The 19,074-nt window shown below is 39.5% G+C and overlaps 5 protein-coding genes across 5 annotated transcripts; 2 read left to right on the plus strand and 3 right to left on the minus strand.

Moving 5' to 3' along the window:
- Nucleotides 1-127: 127 nt before the first annotated feature.
- On the minus strand, nt 128-1,470 carry AK88_02136 (uncharacterized protein; the record flags this gene model as incomplete). Its single annotated transcript, XM_012479770.1, has 6 exons — nt 128-245; nt 379-476; nt 593-772; nt 907-1,053; nt 1,192-1,257; nt 1,429-1,470. 6 exons carry the CDS (start codon nt 1,468-1,470, stop codon nt 128-130), a joined length of 651 nt encoding a protein of 216 aa, XP_012335193.1.
- Nucleotides 1,471-3,138: 1,668 nt separating this feature from the next.
- On the plus strand, nt 3,139-7,033 carry AK88_02137 (uncharacterized protein; the record flags this gene model as incomplete). The annotated part of the gene is made up of 2 exons (XM_012479771.1): nt 3,139-6,399; nt 6,641-7,033. The coding sequence occupies 2 exons, from the start codon at nt 3,139-3,141 to the stop codon at nt 7,031-7,033; spliced, it is 3,654 nt and encodes a 1,217-aa protein (XP_012335194.1).
- Nucleotides 7,034-7,589: 556 nt separating this feature from the next.
- AK88_02138 (uncharacterized protein) lies at nt 7,590-12,011 on the minus strand (the record flags this gene model as incomplete). Its single annotated transcript, XM_012479772.1, has 1 exon — nt 7,590-12,011. One exon carries the CDS (start codon nt 12,009-12,011, stop codon nt 7,590-7,592), a length of 4,422 nt encoding a protein of 1,473 aa, XP_012335195.1.
- Nucleotides 12,012-13,863: 1,852 nt separating this feature from the next.
- Nucleotides 13,864-15,120, minus strand: AK88_02139 (uncharacterized protein; the record flags this gene model as incomplete). Its single annotated transcript, XM_012479773.1, has 1 exon — nt 13,864-15,120. One exon carries the CDS (start codon nt 15,118-15,120, stop codon nt 13,864-13,866), a length of 1,257 nt encoding a protein of 418 aa, XP_012335196.1.
- Nucleotides 15,121-16,385: 1,265 nt separating this feature from the next.
- Nucleotides 16,386-16,970, plus strand: AK88_02140 (uncharacterized protein; the record flags this gene model as incomplete). Its single annotated transcript, XM_012479774.1, has 1 exon — nt 16,386-16,970. The coding sequence occupies one exon, from the start codon at nt 16,386-16,388 to the stop codon at nt 16,968-16,970; it is 585 nt and encodes a 194-aa protein (XP_012335197.1).
- Nucleotides 16,971-19,074: the final 2,104 nt, after the last annotated feature.

Consider the following 19,074-nt stretch of genomic DNA (forward strand, 5'->3'; position numbering starts at 1 on the left):
CTGGCAAAAGCGGTTAGCCCCCACATGTGGTGTGCGTGCGTGTGTGTAGATGAGAAGAAGCAAAAATGAGAAAGAGTTCCTTGCATTTGTTGCAACGAGTGGTTTCTTCCAAAAGCCGCTCTCACACCTAACACCTATCTATGGACTCGTAAAGTTTTATGGTCCTTTCCAAATGATTACCTCTTACGACCGAACTTTGAAACTCGTAAAAGTGTCTGTCCTTTTCGTTAAACTTATCAAGAAGCCTTAAAAAAAAAAAAAAAAAAAAAAAAAACTGAACCATTGTGCATGACACCATTCCATCGTGTGTGTAGAGAGGCAAAGATGTTGGGGAGATGAACTCCCCTTTTTGTGCAATCCCAATTATGCACTTTTTACCTGCTTATATTTTTTTTATACTTATCCTTGATCAATTGTATAACGTTTTTTTTCTTCCCTAGTTCGGACTCGAGCTCCACCTTTTCGCTATGCGCCATCTGGGAGGAAAAAAAAAGAGTAGGGGAGTTACAAAAGGGGCGAAGTCACGGAATAGGTAGTATAAAAAAGTCCAACTAAAGGGAAGCATTAAACGCAACCAATGAACCAAGCGGACCACATTTAGCGCGTTCACTCGCGTGTGAGTCTGCATGTTCATTAGGATGCTTGCAAAGTCTCTGACCTCAAGGCTATTTCTAAGGTGCATATTTTCTGCCACCAAAAATTGCGAATGCTGCAGTTCCTTATTTCGGCTTCTTATCATTTGTCGGTATGTCTTGGATATGTCCGTCAGGTCCTTCAAGTGCGTATGTGTTTTAAGTGCAGTGTAGGAGGTTCTAAAGGGATCGCATTGAGTGAATAAAAGAACACACATGGAGGGATGCAGCAGCAGGAGATTGTCTTCCCCCCTGCTCTACTCGTAATTATTACCACGATTTTCTCGTTTAGTTTTACTATTTCTTCCTCCAAAGATTCGTTTTCTCTCCCCATTTTGGTAAGTCGATCTTCCAGGTTTTCTTTGTCCTCTAGTATTTCCGCCACCTCTTTTTCCTTTTCGATGTAGGCCCCTTCGAGATTCTACTTAAGGGTTTGTTAAGTTGGTGCAGTGTAGGAGGATGCATTCAATTATCTGCACGCACATGTGCGCTGCGATTTGTGTTATTCACCCTCCCCCTTTTTATGTGCCCCATTTTATATCCCCCTTTTTTCTCGAACTTGTAACTTTTTCCGAAGGGCCTCTGACTCCTTTTTCAAGACTGCCTTTTCGTGGTTAGATTTATTCTTTCAACGTTAGTATGAAATTGGGTATAGGAAAAATGTATATCAACAGGTAAGTGCCGTTATCTTTAATGTGCTCCTTTTTTGGACAGGACCATATTCTACGTGCAGCTTTTACGTAAAGGACCTATACATGCACACACACACCGCTGCCCCTGTTGCATGATCGCTTACCAAGAGGTTTTTATATTTCTCCTCCAAAATTAAGTACTCCATTTTTGCGCACCTGCTATTGATACGCGTCTTATGGGAGGATGCGGTTGCATATCTGCAAAAAGGACGGCAGCACTGAAAAGGTGGTTTGCAAATGTGCAAGACATTTTAGCTGATATGTCGTTCAATTATTTGAAGGATTATGTTCCATTTGATCACTGCATAAGTGGTTACATGTGCGTGTCGCTTGGTTGTACATATCTGTCTGTTCACAATTGTGCAAAATCGCATTCATTTTAATATGCACTATTATTATTCTTGTATGTTTGTCATGTGGTGCGAAAAATAACTGTGTTATAGATGCTTGACGAGGGTATATTTAGCTGGTGGAATATGTTCCCCCTCTAAGTGGCAGTTTAACTTATAAGTTACCACTGTACAAATGCCTTAAAGTGATGCGACATTGTTTTGCACCTTTTTAAATAGGCAGAAAAGGTATATACTCTGCGCAGATCGAAGAGCGACTTGCAGATAATGCACTCCCTGGGTGTTACCAGGCGGGGAATATGTTTCTTTTTTCTTCCCCCCTTAATGATGCGTTATTTGCACATGTGGGGGGTGGGGGAGAATGTACCCTATGTGTACACTACAAAATTGTGTAGTCTATATCTCCTTTTCACCTCACCTATGCGCGAAACTTTTTTTTTAAACTGTTCATAAAGCTCCTTCGTTGGGGAAAATTACTCCCATGTGTACATATGCCAGTACATAGGTGTTCCAATTTTCAAGCAAATCTATTTTATTATTTTTTTTAAAGTCTATTAATGGAGAAACGGGAAAGACATAAAATGGTGGACCTTTTGTCAATGTTTCATTTTTTTTTATTTTGTCTTTTGAGTGATATCTTGTTCATATTTTTTCTTTCCTTTTTTTTTTTTTTCCATTTTCCCATTTTCCATAAGATTTATTAGCAATTTTATTGGACTTCCAACGTAGAGTTCCCTCGTAGGGTCCCCCCTGCTGTTGGGCCCAGCACATATATATACACACACACGGGTGAAGGATGCTAAAGGGTGTAAATTGCACTCTCCCATGAAAAAGGAAAAAAAAAAAAAATATACCTACAGAAAAATGGACTTCAAAAATGCACAAATGTGTGGTGCGTGTAAAACCGCACCGTTCGCAAACTCATGCGCGCGACGTATTTTTGCCAAAAGGACATTTTGAAAGTTGACCAACTGGGGAATAACACAAAAAAATGTATGCTTGTTGGGCTCGTATTTTCCCGCTTCGGAAAAAAAAAACAAAAAAAAAAAAAAAGAGAGCGAGAAGGAGAGAAAAAAAAAGAAAAGGGAAGTAAATTTAAAGAATTTCTTATCCTGTGTCAGCTTATCTCAACAGAGGGAGATGAATCACAAAATCGTCAGAAAAGTGTTTTACATTAAGAGGTCCAAAACAACCGGGGAAATACTTCCAAAGTAGGGAAACTCTCCGGGGAGGGAGAAACTTCGCAACAGCTGTACTGTGTGCGGCGGTGGAAATGGTCAAAGGAGCATGTTGGAAATCAGGCACGGAGCAGAAAAAAACAAAAAAAAAAAACATAATAAACTGAAGCAGCGCACAGGGTGCGGCACGACAGTACGGAAAACGCACACCTCCTGACCCGATTCAGACGCTTAAAACGCTAAAACGGCTTAAACCGCTTGAACAAGACGAAGCCCTCTTTTCAAAATGCACATCGAGGAGATCATCCTGGATGGCTTCAAGAGCTATCCAACCAAAACAGTGATCGGGCCGTTCCATCCGCAGTTCAACGCGATTACCGGGCTAAACGGAAGCGGTAAGTCGAACGTCTTAGACGCAATCTGCTTCGTCATGGGCATAAACAATTTAAACCTGATTAGGGTTAATAGACTGGACGAGCTGATCTACAAGCAAGGACAAGCGGGAATCACCAAAGGGAGCGTAACGATCAAATTTAACAATGAGCAGAAACCAAGTCCTCTACAAGAACCGTACAGGGACATGAAAAACATCACCATAACGAGACAAATCGTTTTAGGAGGACGAAATAGGTATCTGCTAAATAGTCATAATGCAAAGCCAAAGGATATTAGCGACTTCTTCCAGTCACTCAAATTAAATATTAACAATCCTCATTTTCTAATTATGCAAGGTAAAATAACAAAAGTGATAAATATGAAGCCGGTGGAATTGCTGGGGTTAATTGAAGAATCTAGTGGAACAAAACTTTACGAGGTGAAGAGAACAAACGCAATAAAATTAATGGGAAAAAAAGATCAAAAGCTAGACGAAATTAATAAAGTACTAGTGGACGAAATTGAGCCCACGCTTGTAAAATTAAAAAAGGAAAAGGAAGAATATAATAAATTCATTAGCAATAATGAAGAAATTGAAAAATTTGAAAAAATCGAAATTGCATATAAATATTATGTGGCCAAAAATATGATGGAGAAAAGTAAAGAAAAAATTGAAGACGCTATGGATGAAAAAAAAGTTTTAGAAAAAGACATAAAAGATATCGACAAAGAAATTGAGATTTTTAAAAAAGAAAAGGAAAAGTTAACCAGCCAGACATATGTTGCTAGTGAGCCTATGAAAATACTCATTTCTGAGAAGGAACAAGTGGAAAAGAAAATCTCCCATCTTAAGTCGGAAGCAAAGATAGAAGGAAAAGAAAAAGAAAAGGAAAAAAAAAAAAAAGAAGAAATTAAAAAAGAAATAAAACGTATTGAAAAAAAATTAAACGATTATGAAAAAAATGACGAAAAAAATAATAAAAATTTAAAGTCTTATGAAGACCTGAAAAAAAAAATAGAGCTCTTAAGGGAAGAGCTTAGTGAAAAGCAGACAACCATTAACTGCTTGCTAAGTGGAGGGATCAACAACAGTGAGTACACTGGTTCCTTCAGAGAGCAGCTGAAAAATAATAAAACAAATCTGAGCCAAATTGAAACCCAGATAAATAACTTGCTACAAAATAGCAAACATCTGGAGAAGGAAATTCTGGCTTTAAAGGATCAAAGGAAAAAATATGAAAAGGAGTTCAGCGAAATGAGCAAGGAAAGAGAAACGGAGGGGAAAAAAAAAACTGCTTGTGAGGACGCATTACAAAAATTAAACAGTGAACATAATAACTTCCAAGATGTAGACCTTATTCAAAATGATAAAATGATGCTGACAAACGAAATAGAAAAACTACATCAGGAGTTACAAGTGTTGAAAAATTTAATCAACCATGTTAAGATCGATTTCAAAATACCTAGCAATGTGAACCCAACAGATGTCCTTGGACAAATATATGAATTGATAAAAATTAAGAAAGAGTACAATCAAACGGCCTTGGCCATTCACTTAATCCTTGGGGGGAAATTATCCTACATACTTGTACAAAACAAAGAGTGTAGTAAAAGCTTATTCGAATATAATAAATTTGCCATGGGAAGTAGAAGAGTAACCCTATTGCCTTTACAAGACTGCATTGTGTCAAGAGATGTGAATGAAAAAATTGTGGAAGAGTGTCGCAGATATGTTGGGCTAGATTCAAAAGATAAAAAAGACGTCATCTACTTCCTGGACATAATGGAATATGATAAAAAATTGGAGAAACTTATTAGGTACCTTTTTAATGGTACTATTATATGCTCCAATGTGGATCATTGTAAAAAGATTACTTACAACCCAAATAAAAAGTTGTCCTTCCCGACGATAACGTTAGAAGGAGATAAATTCGACACATCAGGAAGCATGTCTGGGGGATCCAACAAAAATATCAACCTCTTCTTACTTCACTATGAAAAATTTGAAAATAAAAAAAAGGAATATCTGGAGAAGGATCAAAAGTTGAAAGAAATAGAAGCCAAATTGGACATACTCAAAAAAGCGGAGGAAAAAAAAAAAATACTTTGCAAAGATTTACAAATTTATACCAACAATTTGAGCAATATAGATAACAGAATACAAACAAGCAAGTATGGAAACATATGCCAAAAAATTGAACAGTCCAAGGAAGAAATAGAAAAGGGGCGACAACAACTGACCGAGTTGTATGTGAAACAAAAAAAACTCACTGAGGTGATACACAAAATTGAAAAAGATATCTCAGAGTATGAAAACAATAAAGACAAAAAAGAGGAGGACCTAAAAGATTCAGTTCGAAAATTAAAAAATAAAATAAAACTCCTCGAAAATGAAGAACATAAGAAGAAGGAAGAAGTGGATGGAGTAATCCTTCAAATAGAGAATTACAAAAAACAAATGGAAAAGGAAAGTAACGATTTGGTCATCGCTGATGAAACTATAAACCAAATTGATAAAAAAATTGAAGAAATTGAACATAATATAAATGTTGCATTGGAGGAGCTGAAAAACCTTGATAAAAAAATTTCAGAACTCCAGGCCAGTTTCACTTGCTATGAAAATGAAATAAAACAGCTAATAAAAAAGATAGAAGGTCTGGAAAAAAGGAAAAGCGAACATATGCTTGATTTGAAGAAGCTAGAAAATACTTTAATAGATTTACAAAAGGATTCCCAAACGGCAAGCGACACTGTTAAGTATCTTAACAAAACACACGTTTGGATCGAATCCTACGAACCACTCTTCAATAAGAAATGCACTCCATATGATTTTGAAAATTTCAGACATGACGTCATAAAGAAAAAAATACAGGCCCTCCAAAATGAACAGAACAAATTGTCCATAAACATCAACAGGAAGGCTGTCCAAATGTATGAACAGGTGCAGGTGGATTACAAGGATCTTATTACGAAGAAGTCTCAGGTGGAGGAAGACAAGAAAAAGATACAAGAAGTTATAGCAGATCTGGATGTGAAAAAAAGCGAGAGTTTACTTGCTATGTATGAGCAAATTAATGAGTACTTCCAGGCCATTTTTTCCACGCTGCTCAATAATGCGCAAGCTAAGTTGAGTGTGGTGGATGGTGACCTCTCCAACGGGATTGAGATGAAGGTATGGTGCGCACGGGTTTCTTTCACCCCCCCTCCCCCCCCATTTGCATTGTCGCTGGTGCCACTTCATATGTGTGAAACTCCATTGTGTCCATGCAATAGGGCGTGAAGATAACGGCACAAATTTTTTGCTCCTTCCCCATGGAATGCACACGCGAAGTGTCACATGTGGGGATTCATAATGTGAATGCGGCTTGTCCATTTCTTTTCTATGCTTTACTGTTCTTCCCTCCCCTCTGCAGATCGCCTTCAACAACAACTGGAAGGAGTCCCTAACCGAATTGAGCGGAGGCCAGAGGAGTCTCCTGGCGCTCTCGTTAATTTTGGCGCTGCTCAAAGTGAGAACCGTCCCGATGTACATACTGGATGAAATCGACGCGGCGCTGGACCTAAACCACACACAGAACATCGGAGATATGATAAGGACGCAATTTCCAAACTCCCAATTTATTATTGTCTCGTTAAAAGAGGGTATGTTTTCCCACGCGGACGTTTTGTTCAAAATGAGATTCATCGATGGCATTTCGACCGTCAACCGACACTCGCTTGACATTAGGCAAAGCAAAAACAAGGAGGTCACCGAGGTGAAGCGCCGAAGGGTTACGATTCATGATAGGGATCCGGACGACGACTGACCGTTCGTCTACGTATGACCGCTGCGTATCGGCGTACCCATCGTTGTTGCCATCGTTGTGATAACGAAATACACACATATGCGCCCATGCGTGTGTGTGCATGTTTAGCTTCCTCTGCGCCCCATCTACCCTAGGTGAGCAAAACAGGCCCAACTTTTGTGACGTCACGTACATGTGCTTTCCATCCTGCTTTACACAGCACCATGTCGTGGCATAACGTAAAAAATGTAACGACGCGTAAATTTTGAAATTTACAAAAAGGAAATAATTAACGATCATGTTTTTTGAGACTAATTCTCATAGCTTTCCCCACTCAGTGTGTATCTATACAATTGGAAGGGGAGGGGAAAAAAGGGATTTGACAACTCCTCTGTGAAGCACGCGCATAGAATTGTGCCAAATAAGGCGTAAAGTTGCTAAGAATAAAAAATAAAAAAAAACAAAAAAAAAACTGACGAGGGCACATTCCAATAATGCATAGGTATACACACAAAGGGTTCGATCGCGCCAGCTAATGGTCAGCAACTGATGCTAGCCCCGCCAATTCTTCCACCCGTCATCGCAGAACGACGTCGGCCAAGCTCTGCACCAGGTCCTCGATGATCACGCTTTTCATCAGGTCAGATATGGATTGCAGCTGGAAGTAGGTGCATATCCTGTGCTCCACATTGCTCTCATCTGTGAAGAAAACGTCGTCGTATTTCCTCGTGAATAGAAATTTTCCGTTTTGAAGATCTACAGCTAGGTACCTTTTTGTCCTCGAATTTAATATATGGACAAAGGATTTGTTAATTTCTTTATTGTACTTATTACACCGTTCCAGTAGAAAATGCGCGCTGTGGACATTTTCAATTTTCTCACTCTTCATTTGAACAGCAATCAAATGTTCGTCACTTGGTGAGGACAGATAACACCCTATTATATTTTTGTTCTTATCTTTATTCATGTTGTTCATTTGGTTTATTTCCCCCTTTGGTATGGATCCCTTATATTGAAACGACACTAGGTGCGCTTCGTGGAAGTCTCCTTTCTGCTTATTTTTTTGCTCATTTGAAATTGGTTCCATTTTGGGGTTCACTGGGGTAGGGCCACTTCTTCTGCTGGTGGGGTTTTCATCGGGGGTATCACTACCTATTCTATCAGTCAAATGGCTCCCCAATTCATCCTCCACACAGTCTCTATCTGGTGGCGGACTGTTGTTAACGGTGTGGAGATCTCCCTCGAAGGGGGTCAAATCACCATTGCCCCTGCTATCTCCTAGGTTGTTATAATCGGTAGAAATTAAATTATCTACACTTGAAGTGTTACTCTCTAGTGGACATTCTCCAATCTTCGTGGAATTACTCAGCAATGTCTCTTCCACTGAGTTTACATTGATTAAATTCTTCTTCTCTCCTATAAGGTTAAATGATTCCATTTCTTCATCTATCCTTTTTTCGTTTATATCCCTCCCTTTCTCACCTTGCTGTTTGGCTTCCACTCTGTGGGAGGAAGTGCTCCCCGGGTGAAATTGATTCCTGTCCACATCACTCTTCCCCTCTAATGGGGCAGAAGGGGGGGGTACTACCGTTTTATTCCAAGTAGGATCTGTTCCATTCTGATGGGGTGACACCTGATCAGCATTCACCTCTGTGTGATCATTTCTGAGAGGACCTTCTTCTACCCTGCTAGACTCATCCTTAGTTTTGATAAAATTCCTGGAGACCCTTTTCGAAGAAGCCATGTCTTTATTCATTTCCGCATTTTCCACCTGACCCTGGGGAAAAAACTCCTTTTTATTATTATCACTATACCAATTGTAAATGTCGTTAAAATAGCCATAGAAAAAATTCCAAACAGGGTTACTATTTTGCGAGAGCAATTTTGTTTCCCTTTCATATGTATGATAGTTGTACCTATAATTATTATTTAATGTGTGCATTTGAAAGAACCCGATGTCTCTTCCAAGTACGACTTTCTCAGTTTCTTCAATGAAATGTGGTTCTATGTCGAAAAATTTATCCATGGATGCAACTTTGATGGAATAGGTTCTAACTTCCTCTCTTAACATTTTATTAATAATTTGTATTTGTTTTATTTTCCCCATTACTTTATCATTGCATAAGAACTTGCTTCCTATTTCATTTACTATTTTGTAAAACACCTCAGAAGTGTCTGCCCCCATGGGGTCTTTTTCTTCATATGTATGGCAGCTAGAAATGTCCTGTAATAGGCTACTACATATGTAGTGTAAACATTTCGAATTTGCCCGTTCCGCGTCTTCCTTCCCTCTGGTTTTGCTCATATGTTCATAGGTTTTTACCAGCCTGTCTAGACACTCATCTTGGAGAAATAGGTATATAAAATTTGCTAGCATTTTTTTTAGAAGAGTGTTCTCATTGTGGGTAATTGGTTGGCTGGGTTGGTTTGTGTCCTCCACCGTCGACGTCAAGCTCTGCTGATTTGATAACCGGCGGTACAACTCCACGAAGAGTCCCAACTGGAGATATCCACCGTCACTGCAGCCCGCTTCACCGCCCCTACTAATAATGCCACTAGGTGACCTCCTCATTGATATTGACTTATCGTCATCCCCCAATTTGACCCCGCCCACGTCCACCATTTTGCTATAATTTGATCGTAATGCTTTCGAACTGACATGAACCATTTTGTGTGCCTCACTTGCTCCGCGGAGGTACTCTAATTTTTTTTCAGACATATAGAGCATCAAAATGTATTTTTCCTCTTTTTCTAAGTTGTCCACCTTTAGCCCTAATTTTTCAAAATCGATTTGGTACATGTCGAATTTTTCAAAGTTGATGAGGCCGACGTCGGTGTCATTAATGATGGCTAACTTCTTTTTTATGGCATCTACCTTGTTAGCCATGTCGTCCATGCTTTCTTTCTTTTTTGCACCGTTCACAGTGCTGTTTCTACTAATAGTGTACTTTTCAATCGGAGAATCTTCCTTGTGTCTTTGGTTGGGCATCCTAAACACCCCCCCTTCTTCATGCTCTTCCATGATATTGGACCTTTCCTTCATTTCTAAGTTATCGACCGTGTTTCGATTCTCAAAATTATTTGCCTTCATTTTTACAGACGAGATGATATCACTTTGGTATCTTTTCATTTGGGGTGAAAATATTTTCCTATTCGTTGTTCCTCCTTGTGAATATTCTTCGCTTGTTGGGAACCCGGAGCCATTGATGTAATTTCCACCGCTGGATCTGGCCGTGCTCGAATTGAACTGGTTTGAATATTTAGAAGAATACAGTTTCGATTTATTCAAAAGAGATGATACTTCTCTGTTAAGCCAAAATTGCTCCAATTCGCTCTCCTTGGATTCCTCTATTTCGGAGTCGTCGTATATTTTTATATCTGCTAATTCCTCTGACGATCCAGAAGACGTTCTTACCGATTCGTTTATGCTTTCTACATTGATGACATCGCGATGTTCACTCGATTGAACTTGATAACTTTCCATTCTGTTAATTTTTTTTTTCATCACTTTTTCGACTTCATCTCCAATTAGTGCACGCGAAATGGGTGAAACCTCTTCATCCTGTTGCTCCTCCATGTGGTCACCAAAGACGCCGCTACTTTGGTTATTCCTGTTTGTTCTAACAAGGCCAACCTTATTCACACTTCCTATGTCTTCCTCTTCCCCCGTTTTGAAGCTACTAACCCTTTTAAGTGAATTATTCATATTCCTCTTTTCGGTTTCCGCCAAAATGTGCTCAATGGAATTCACCTTTTTCTGAACTATGTCTTCTGTGTCACTTTGTTGTATGGAAAATCTTTGAACCATTATTTGTTCCTCAGAAGACTCCTTTTGTGATCCATCCGAATATTTCTTCTCCCCCGGGGGATAAAAATATTTTTGATTACCGTTTGGCTTTCCAAATGTATGGTTTTTGACTTGTGAATTTAGGGAGATTTTTTCAAATTTTGTTTTAATTTCGCGATTTTTCTCCTTTCTCAATTCCAACACACTCAATTCATCATTTATTTTTGTTGGAGTTAATGTTTTTATGGCGCTTTGTTCTTTTTGTTCTTCTTTTCCTTCTTCCTGCACATTCTGCCCTCTTGTGTTCTTTGCGTGTAACTCTTTTCCAATGCAGAAATTGCTTATTTCATCAGAGACTTGTTCACTTTTTTTTTTTTTTTTTTGTAAGTCGTGGGTATGCAGTTTCCTCTCTTGTGTGCAATTTTTTTTTTCTGTCATACGATCATTTGTTACGCTTTCTTCTTTTTTTACCGCAAGATCAGGTTGTGCGTTTTGAATGTTTTGTGTAGCCCGTTCGCTTTCGTCCTTTTGTTCATTCTGGTTGCTCTTGCCGTTTAGTTGATCGAACTCGTCTGTGTCACTATGCCAGCTCGGTTCGTCTTGCCCACTTGGCGAACCATTCGCTGCGAACACACCTACTTCACCTTGTGTCATACTTTTCCCCTTGTTTGAGTCCCTAAAAGACAAAAATTGATCCATACTTCCAGTTCCCGCACTTTTCAATGTCTTGCTAGCCGCGTGTGCGCTTCCCCCCTTGCTTATGGGCATAACACTGGCCTCATTGATGTGCCCATTTTCTGCCTCGTTTACGTAATTTGATATGTGACCAAACGAAAGAGGAAGCGACTTTTTCTTCGAGAGCACTTCTGACTCATTGCGTAAGACATTTTTTTTGGAGTAGTTATTTTCCGTTTTGCTGCGTGTGTACGTTACATCCCATTCGCGATGTTGCAGCATGTTCACAAAATTATCATTGTGTGTCGATGAGTTGGCTTGATCCCTACCGTTGGCGATTTCTCTGTCAGGTGTATCTTCCTCAAATGGGAAGACTTTAACCATGTCATCGTTTTGGCCCCCGTTTGATACATTGAAATGCGCATCTTCATTTTGATTGGTTCCCTTGGTGTTAAGCTTCTTGACTTCGCCGCCGATGGACTTGGTGTCTCCTGCATCCAGCTGGCCCTTCATCCCGTGTAACTGGTTCGCCTGCATTTCTCTCAAGTGCATAAAAAATGTTCACCAAGTGCGTATATATACCTCTACGTGTGTACACAAGTGTAGCCACTCTTATACATTTCGCGTGTAGTACGTCGTAGGAGCAATTGTCGCCTGTTTTAAACTCATTCGTGAACGATGAAAAAGAAAAAGGGGACAGCACATACAGTTGTGATGTCTTACGTGTTGAAGACACAAATGGATGTATTGTCTACGTCCAAGTGGTGTCAATAAAAAGACAACAAAACAAATTAAAGCGTACAAGGGATGATCCCGCGTAAATGCTATTTTTCAAAATGTCTCTATAAAAGCAGCATAAGTTATTCTACAGCGTAGTACAGGAAACGGCCACAAACAGATGAGCACGGCATGCATATGACATGCGAATAAAATCACACATCTGTGTGCTATGGTACCAAATATGATGAACAGAGTGCAACACAGGTTGGTGCATACTTGATCGTAAATAATGCAGCTACTTGTACTGGGGTGGCTGATTCGTTTCCCTTTCTCCTTTTATTTTTGCACTCATAAGGTGTAGTTGCATGAGCCAGTGAGACAGGAAGTGTCTCCTTATATTAGCATCTACGCTTAACGTGGACGTATGCACATGCACAAGTATCTATATATATATACATATACATACGTGCAAATGCGCGTTTTACAAAAATGACAACGAGATTAATTCTCCATATCATCCGACGCATAAACAAAATAAATGTGTGCGTGGTTGGCCATCTTGCCACAAAAGAGAGCTTACAACACACAGTCGTTAACAAAAAAAAAAAAAAAAAAAGTTGTTTCTCCTTTTTTTCAATACTTTGAAACCTTTTTAGTAGACATTTTTTTTTTTTATCCCTTTTTTGTGCCACATTTTTGTACATTTATGAAACAAAAAAAAGAAAAAAATGAAAACATTAAAAATGAAAATAAAAGTCACTGATTTGTGCGTGCGTTGTCATACTGGCAGGGGTCAAATGCAATTTTTGGCTAGCTGGAAAAAAAAAAACAAAAAAAACTTCTGACCTGTGCATATCAGTAACGAATTAAGTCCTATACATGGAAGAACAAGAAAAAAAAAAAAAAAAAAAAAAAAAAAAAGCGAAAAAGACAACCTTTTATACGTGGCTCATGTTCTTTTAAATAGGCAAACATTAAACAAACACTTTATGAGCAATTTTTATAACATCATAAAACTATCCAAAGGGGGGGGTGTTAATTTTTCGAAAAAAGTTCAAAAATATCATTTTCAAACTGCGCGTGTGTCATATGTCTCTGTGTTTTTTTTTTGTTGTTGTTGCCTTTTTTTAATATATACCATTTGGGGGGTAAGAACAAGGGAAATCAAACTTTCAAACTTTGAGCATTCATAATGACATAAAGTACTTATGGACGCATGTACCTCTGCGCATGTTCACAAATGAGTGCAAATTACATATGGGGGGTACAGACATCAACTTGTTTGTACGAACGCAACGTACACTTAATGTCCTGTGAAGCCTGTCCAGTTGTATGCTTTTCCTGTGCCCCCCGTAACGTCATGATAAAGTTATGGTATCTAAAAAAAAGTGATAAATAAAAAATGCGAGGTGTGAATCGAAGAAAAAAACGTGAGGGGAGAGTCCGAATAAAAGACAATTTTGACGCAAAGATGGGACAGTAATTGGACGAGTTCAACGAGGAGGCACCTGTTAGAGGAAGGCGAAGCTGCCCCGTCTGTTGTGACTGATGCGCGTTGTTTTGTGTAAAGGTTACAGTTCACCAGTGGAGCAACTCTTCAGCGTGGCTCCCGTGTGGGGATCAATTTAGGGCAGGACATTTGCATTCGCACTTCAAGCAGAATGGCCAATTAGTATATTTCACTATACAGCCGGCACACATATGTGTACAACTTTTCCGTTATCTCTTTTTCGTCCATGGAGGGATACACATCAAAAATGTCTTCCCCTAAATTGATCCCCACTGGGGAGTATGCACAGGACCGCTGTTTTTCTATTTCGTCAACATCGACGCTGTTGGAAGGAGGACATATATTGTACGTGTTCAGTGCGAGTCCTATGAAATGCGTTTTTATTTTTGCCCGTTTTGCAAAGATGTAGAAAGTTTGTATAATTTTTGGATCAAAGGTAGAAATTTTGATATTCCCATGAGAGTCTCTCCTGTCTCTGCCCCCACTGGGAGCTAGCCAAATGATATTTCTCCCTTCTTGTAATAAGTTTTTCAGAGCGTTTAAAGATTTATGGTTGAACATAATTTTTTCTTCTCTAAGTTGTGGAAGGTTCTCAATATATTTTTTGGAATAAATGCAGAGCAGGTTAGCTGAAACGCTAAATGGTCTCGATAAAGGATCTGCCCTTATTTTATGACCCCCAATAAAAATAATATTTCGGGAAATATTACTCGCATTATGAATATGAAAAAAATATTTAATTATATTTGCATCAGCTTCTATATGGTGATTACTGAATATGATTATGTTGTGTCCTTGTTCTATCCATTTTTCCATTTGGTCAATGTGTTGAGTGCCCTTAAATTTAGAGTTTTCATGATCAATCAGTTGGGACCAGAATTGTAATGACCATTCGTGTAAGCTTTCATCATATCTGTGAACATTTGGAAAAGTATAATATCTATACTTTTTAAAAGAATCTATATACTTTAAAAAAATTTCTAAAAATATTTGTGGAGAACAAGGTTTATGTCTTTTCATTTCATCAAAATAGTTTTTTAAGAACCCAGAGAATGTGTTGATGTGTTCCGCATTCTCCGAGTTTTCTCCTTTTAGCGTCTCTAATTTGTTACAGATTATTTTTAGGGCTTCTTCATAGGTGTTATTTTCCAGGGTTGGGTAGATCAACTTGTTCGCGCTACTAATCGGAGGGGTGTGTACTTCAATGTTGTCTCCATTTGGTGAAGTCCAAATTGGATTTTGTGACGCACGGATGGTACCTTTTGTGTGTGTACTTCGAATCCCCCTAACCGCGCTATCGCAGGGGTTGTAGTTTTGTACATAATGCAACGACTTCTTCTTAACACTGTCGACATTAGTCACACGGATGGTAACAAATAACAATACGGTTAGCAGTGCGTTGCTTAGGTGTAGCATTTTTTTTCGCGTCCGTTCTACAAAATGGGTCCGATATTGGATGTATATATGATCAGCGTAATGGGATGGGGGGAACAGCATAAAAAATGAGGGTGTGCAGACTATTTCCACTTTTCGCATAACAACGACAGTGGTGCACGTACAACACCTTGGCCTTTCCGCGGTTGCACATTGTTAGTTGTGTGTCGTTTTAGATGCGTTTGTTCATCAGTGGTTGGTTGCGCGTGCGTGTTGTAAGTCCCTTCTTGTCACTCGTTCGTGCACTTGTTTTTGTTTTTTTTTTTCTTCCCTTTTTTAATTCTCCCCTGCCCTCCCGCACGTTTCTTCATTTTCCTGCGCATATGCCGCCATTTGTGGAATCCCCGGTTCAACCTGCTGCACAAGCGTTATGCAGAGCTCTGTGGCAACGTCGTGCGTGCGAACGGGGATTCTCAACTAGCCTCCATGTACGTACGTTATGTACATTGACACATGTGCACGATCGAGTAACGCCCTCTGCACATACATGTGTTCTCCGACGCCTCCCCTGTAGAAGGGAGGGGGATCTTGCACGAGTTGGCCTTTTCGCCACGCGCTAATTTGAAATGCAAAAAGGGAACAAAAAAAAAAAAAAAAAAAAAGATAAAATAGAATAAATAAGATACGGAAAGGTACAGTTAGGTAATTCATCCTACTTTTTTTTTCACCTCCAAATGTGCACAAACGAAATTTCTACATTTCCTCAATAAGGAGGAGAGGAAGAATTACGACATTGCCTTTTTGTACAAAATATTTTTGAAAAATTGGTCGCATAGAAGAGAAAACTATATGAGCACTTCTTTTCCATTGCGCGTAGAACTATATTAACCAATACGTGAGCTAAATGAAGGTTTGATCCGTGTGATGAATTGAGGAAAAGAGAGCCACGGTGAAGCACAAGCACAGTACGAGCATGGTACAAGCCACATGGTAGGCGCAGCGTGATACGCAAAACTCGTGTGTGTACGAGCTGCCATTTATATATGTGTATATACGCACGCAGAGGCGCACAACTCGAAATACTACATTTGGACAAACGGCTTATCCATTCCCTAGGGACATATACCCTGTTATGGAAAAAGCTGCCACATGAGGTGTACACACCGTTCAGGAGTGTGAAGCGAAAGGTATTCACATCCGGCGCACACATGCTGTGCGTCTGAGTTTCTGCCAATCGGCCCATCTGCACATGTACACCTATGATCACACATCTATACAAAAGGCGCGAAGATAAAAAAAAAAAAAAAATGATTGCAATTATCTTGTTCCTGGTGCTCACACTTTTAACAGAAAAGAGCAATACATACAAATTGAGCAACAACAGAACCACTCTAAATTATATGTATGTAAGTCGAGGAATAAATACCCCCCAAAAGAGAGCCTGTTCCAGTTTTATTAGCAAGCTGGTAAGTGGTAACAAAGCGTCATGCCTTCCTGTAGGTGGGGCCAGAGCAGGTAACGCGCGACACACTGCTAGTGACTTGAGCAATGATGGTGACAAAAGGAGGTATTTCAAATCGGCCAACAGGAACAAACTCTTTTATAACATCACTCTTCGAACAAATGAGGGAGAAAAAAAAATTCAATGCGATGAAGATGAGTACATATTAGATGCTAGCGAAAGACAGAACGTTGAATTGCCGTCCAGCTGTAGGGGAGGAAGCTGTTCCACTTGTGCTGCCAAGTTAATCGAGGGGGAGGTGGACAATGAGGACCAGAGCTACCTGGACGAAGATCAGCTGAAGAAGAAATATATTCTGTTGTGTACTTGTTACCCCAAGTCGGACTGCGTTATTGAAACGCACAAGGAGGATGAGCTCCACGATATGTGACTTTCTGTGGTCTCCTTTCACAGCCCCCCATGCGATTATGCTAGTTTTATGCGCGCTTATATGTGTCTGCACGTGCTGTACGCCTGAACAAGGCGCTCGCGAAATGTTCCGACCATTGGGGGCATTTCCCTTTTTTCGTGCTTAAATAAAAAGAGTTAATCGCTCTCTTTAAGGTTGTTTTCATACTAAAGGGGGAAAACATACTTGTGGAATGCAGAGCGATGATGGACGGTTCACGCTTCAGACCAGGGTATATCAAATGTGATCTGTCCTGTTTCCCGTCCGTACATAACTTGAGCATTCGTTGCACATATTTTTAATTCATGCATCCTTACACTCCTCCTTTTGATAACCTATTTTGAAGTTTCCCTTTTGTTGTCTTTCGTCCACTGTAGCAGCCCTCTCCTTCCCCAACTTGACGTTTTTTTTTTTTTTTTTTTTCACCTATACATTTTCGCAACCGTGTCCATTCGAAGCTAAGCGGACATGTCATCATCTCCCCCTGTGCTCATATGACTGGGGAACATCAATTCGCCTAACCAACACGCATAGTATACATGTAAGTATATGCGTCCGTTTTTTTATGGGCACGCTTTTGTCGTGGGTAAATACTCGCCCGCCACTTTCCTGGCTGAGCGCCATGCCGTGCACTTTATGCGCACGTGACTTTGCACTTTTCTTAAAAGGTAAAAAAAAGGAAAAAAAGAAAAAATAAAAATTGAACGCCACGAAAAGAGCGAAATGACTGTGCAAAAAATGATACGCCACCCCCAATTGGCCAAAAATAATCCCCCCCCCAAAAAAAATGTCTTTTCCCATAGGCGCAAATGTCTACATTTTTATCACAAAACATTGCTCAGGTGTTTCTTTCTTTCTTTCTTTTTTTTTTTTTTTTTTTTTATTTTCCTTTTGGCTAAACGATTCGTATACAGATTTGATGTTTTACAAATTGTACATTAAAAATCTGCGCAAATCAGCCAAGTGGCAACACTTCTTTAAAGTGTTGTTTTGCGAAGATCTACGAAATGTTTTGCCTGAACAGGGCGCAGTTTAATGGTACACAAGTGTGAGCACGTACGTATGTATATATGTGTAGTATGTTACACACGCATGTGTTTCGTCGTCCCCAGGAATGAGCAAACACTTCCAGACACTTGAAGCGCAGATCTAGACAGGTGGACACATAGGTATGCGACGAGCGACGAAACAATAGGAGGTGGGGCAATTGCAACGGTCGCCGGGGCACACAACAACAACTGCTGCAGTTTTAAAAAAAAAAAAAAAAAAACGTAACAATGAGTCACGTGCCACTTGCGTGCTCCCCAAATCATTGCATCAATATAAAGCGTGTAACTACGTGGTAAAGTTGACTGACAATGCGCACTTGTATGTAGGCGAGCGACCAAAATGGTGCCCAACGCATGTCCATAGCAATTATTTATTTATTTTTTTTTTTTACTTTTCTGCGCGTGCTTTCCACCCAAAGCAGCATTCAGGACATGCTTACATTTGCGCATTTGTGAATACCCGTAGTGTGATGTATAACACGCATGCGTTTAAGTCTACTTGATAATTTTATCCCCATGGCAATACAACAGTGCAGTCTACATTTTGCGTGCATTAATTAAAGTGAAAAGGAAAGACAACAAAACAGCAACATAGAATGCACTAGTGTCACATGTGTACTCTGTATTGGTACCATTTAAAAGTGACCAATAAGTAGAAAGTGGTGAAAGGGTCATTACTCATCATTTGTTCATTATAACTAATAAATTTGCATGTGCACTTAAATTTTGTGAACAGTTTTTTTTTTTTTTTTTTTTTTTTTGCGAAATTTTTTTTTTTTTTTTTTTTTTTTTCCTACGAAAGTTGTTGTAGCTAGTTGGAAGGAGTGAAAAAAAAAAAAAACTGTTAAAAATTTTCGCAACCGTGTCCATTCGAAGCTAAGCGGACATGTCATCATCTCCCCCTGTGCTCATATGACTGGGGAACATCAATTCGCCTAACCAACACGCATAGTATACATGTAAGTATATGCGTCCGTTTTTTTATGGGCACGCTTTTGTCGTGGGTAAATACTCGCCCGCCACTTTCCTGGCTGAGC

Source organism: Plasmodium fragile, assembly GCF_000956335.1.
Source record: "Plasmodium fragile strain nilgiri unplaced genomic scaffold supercont1.20, whole genome shotgun sequence".
NCBI classification, from domain to species: Eukaryota; Apicomplexa; class Aconoidasida; order Haemosporida; family Plasmodiidae; genus Plasmodium; species Plasmodium fragile.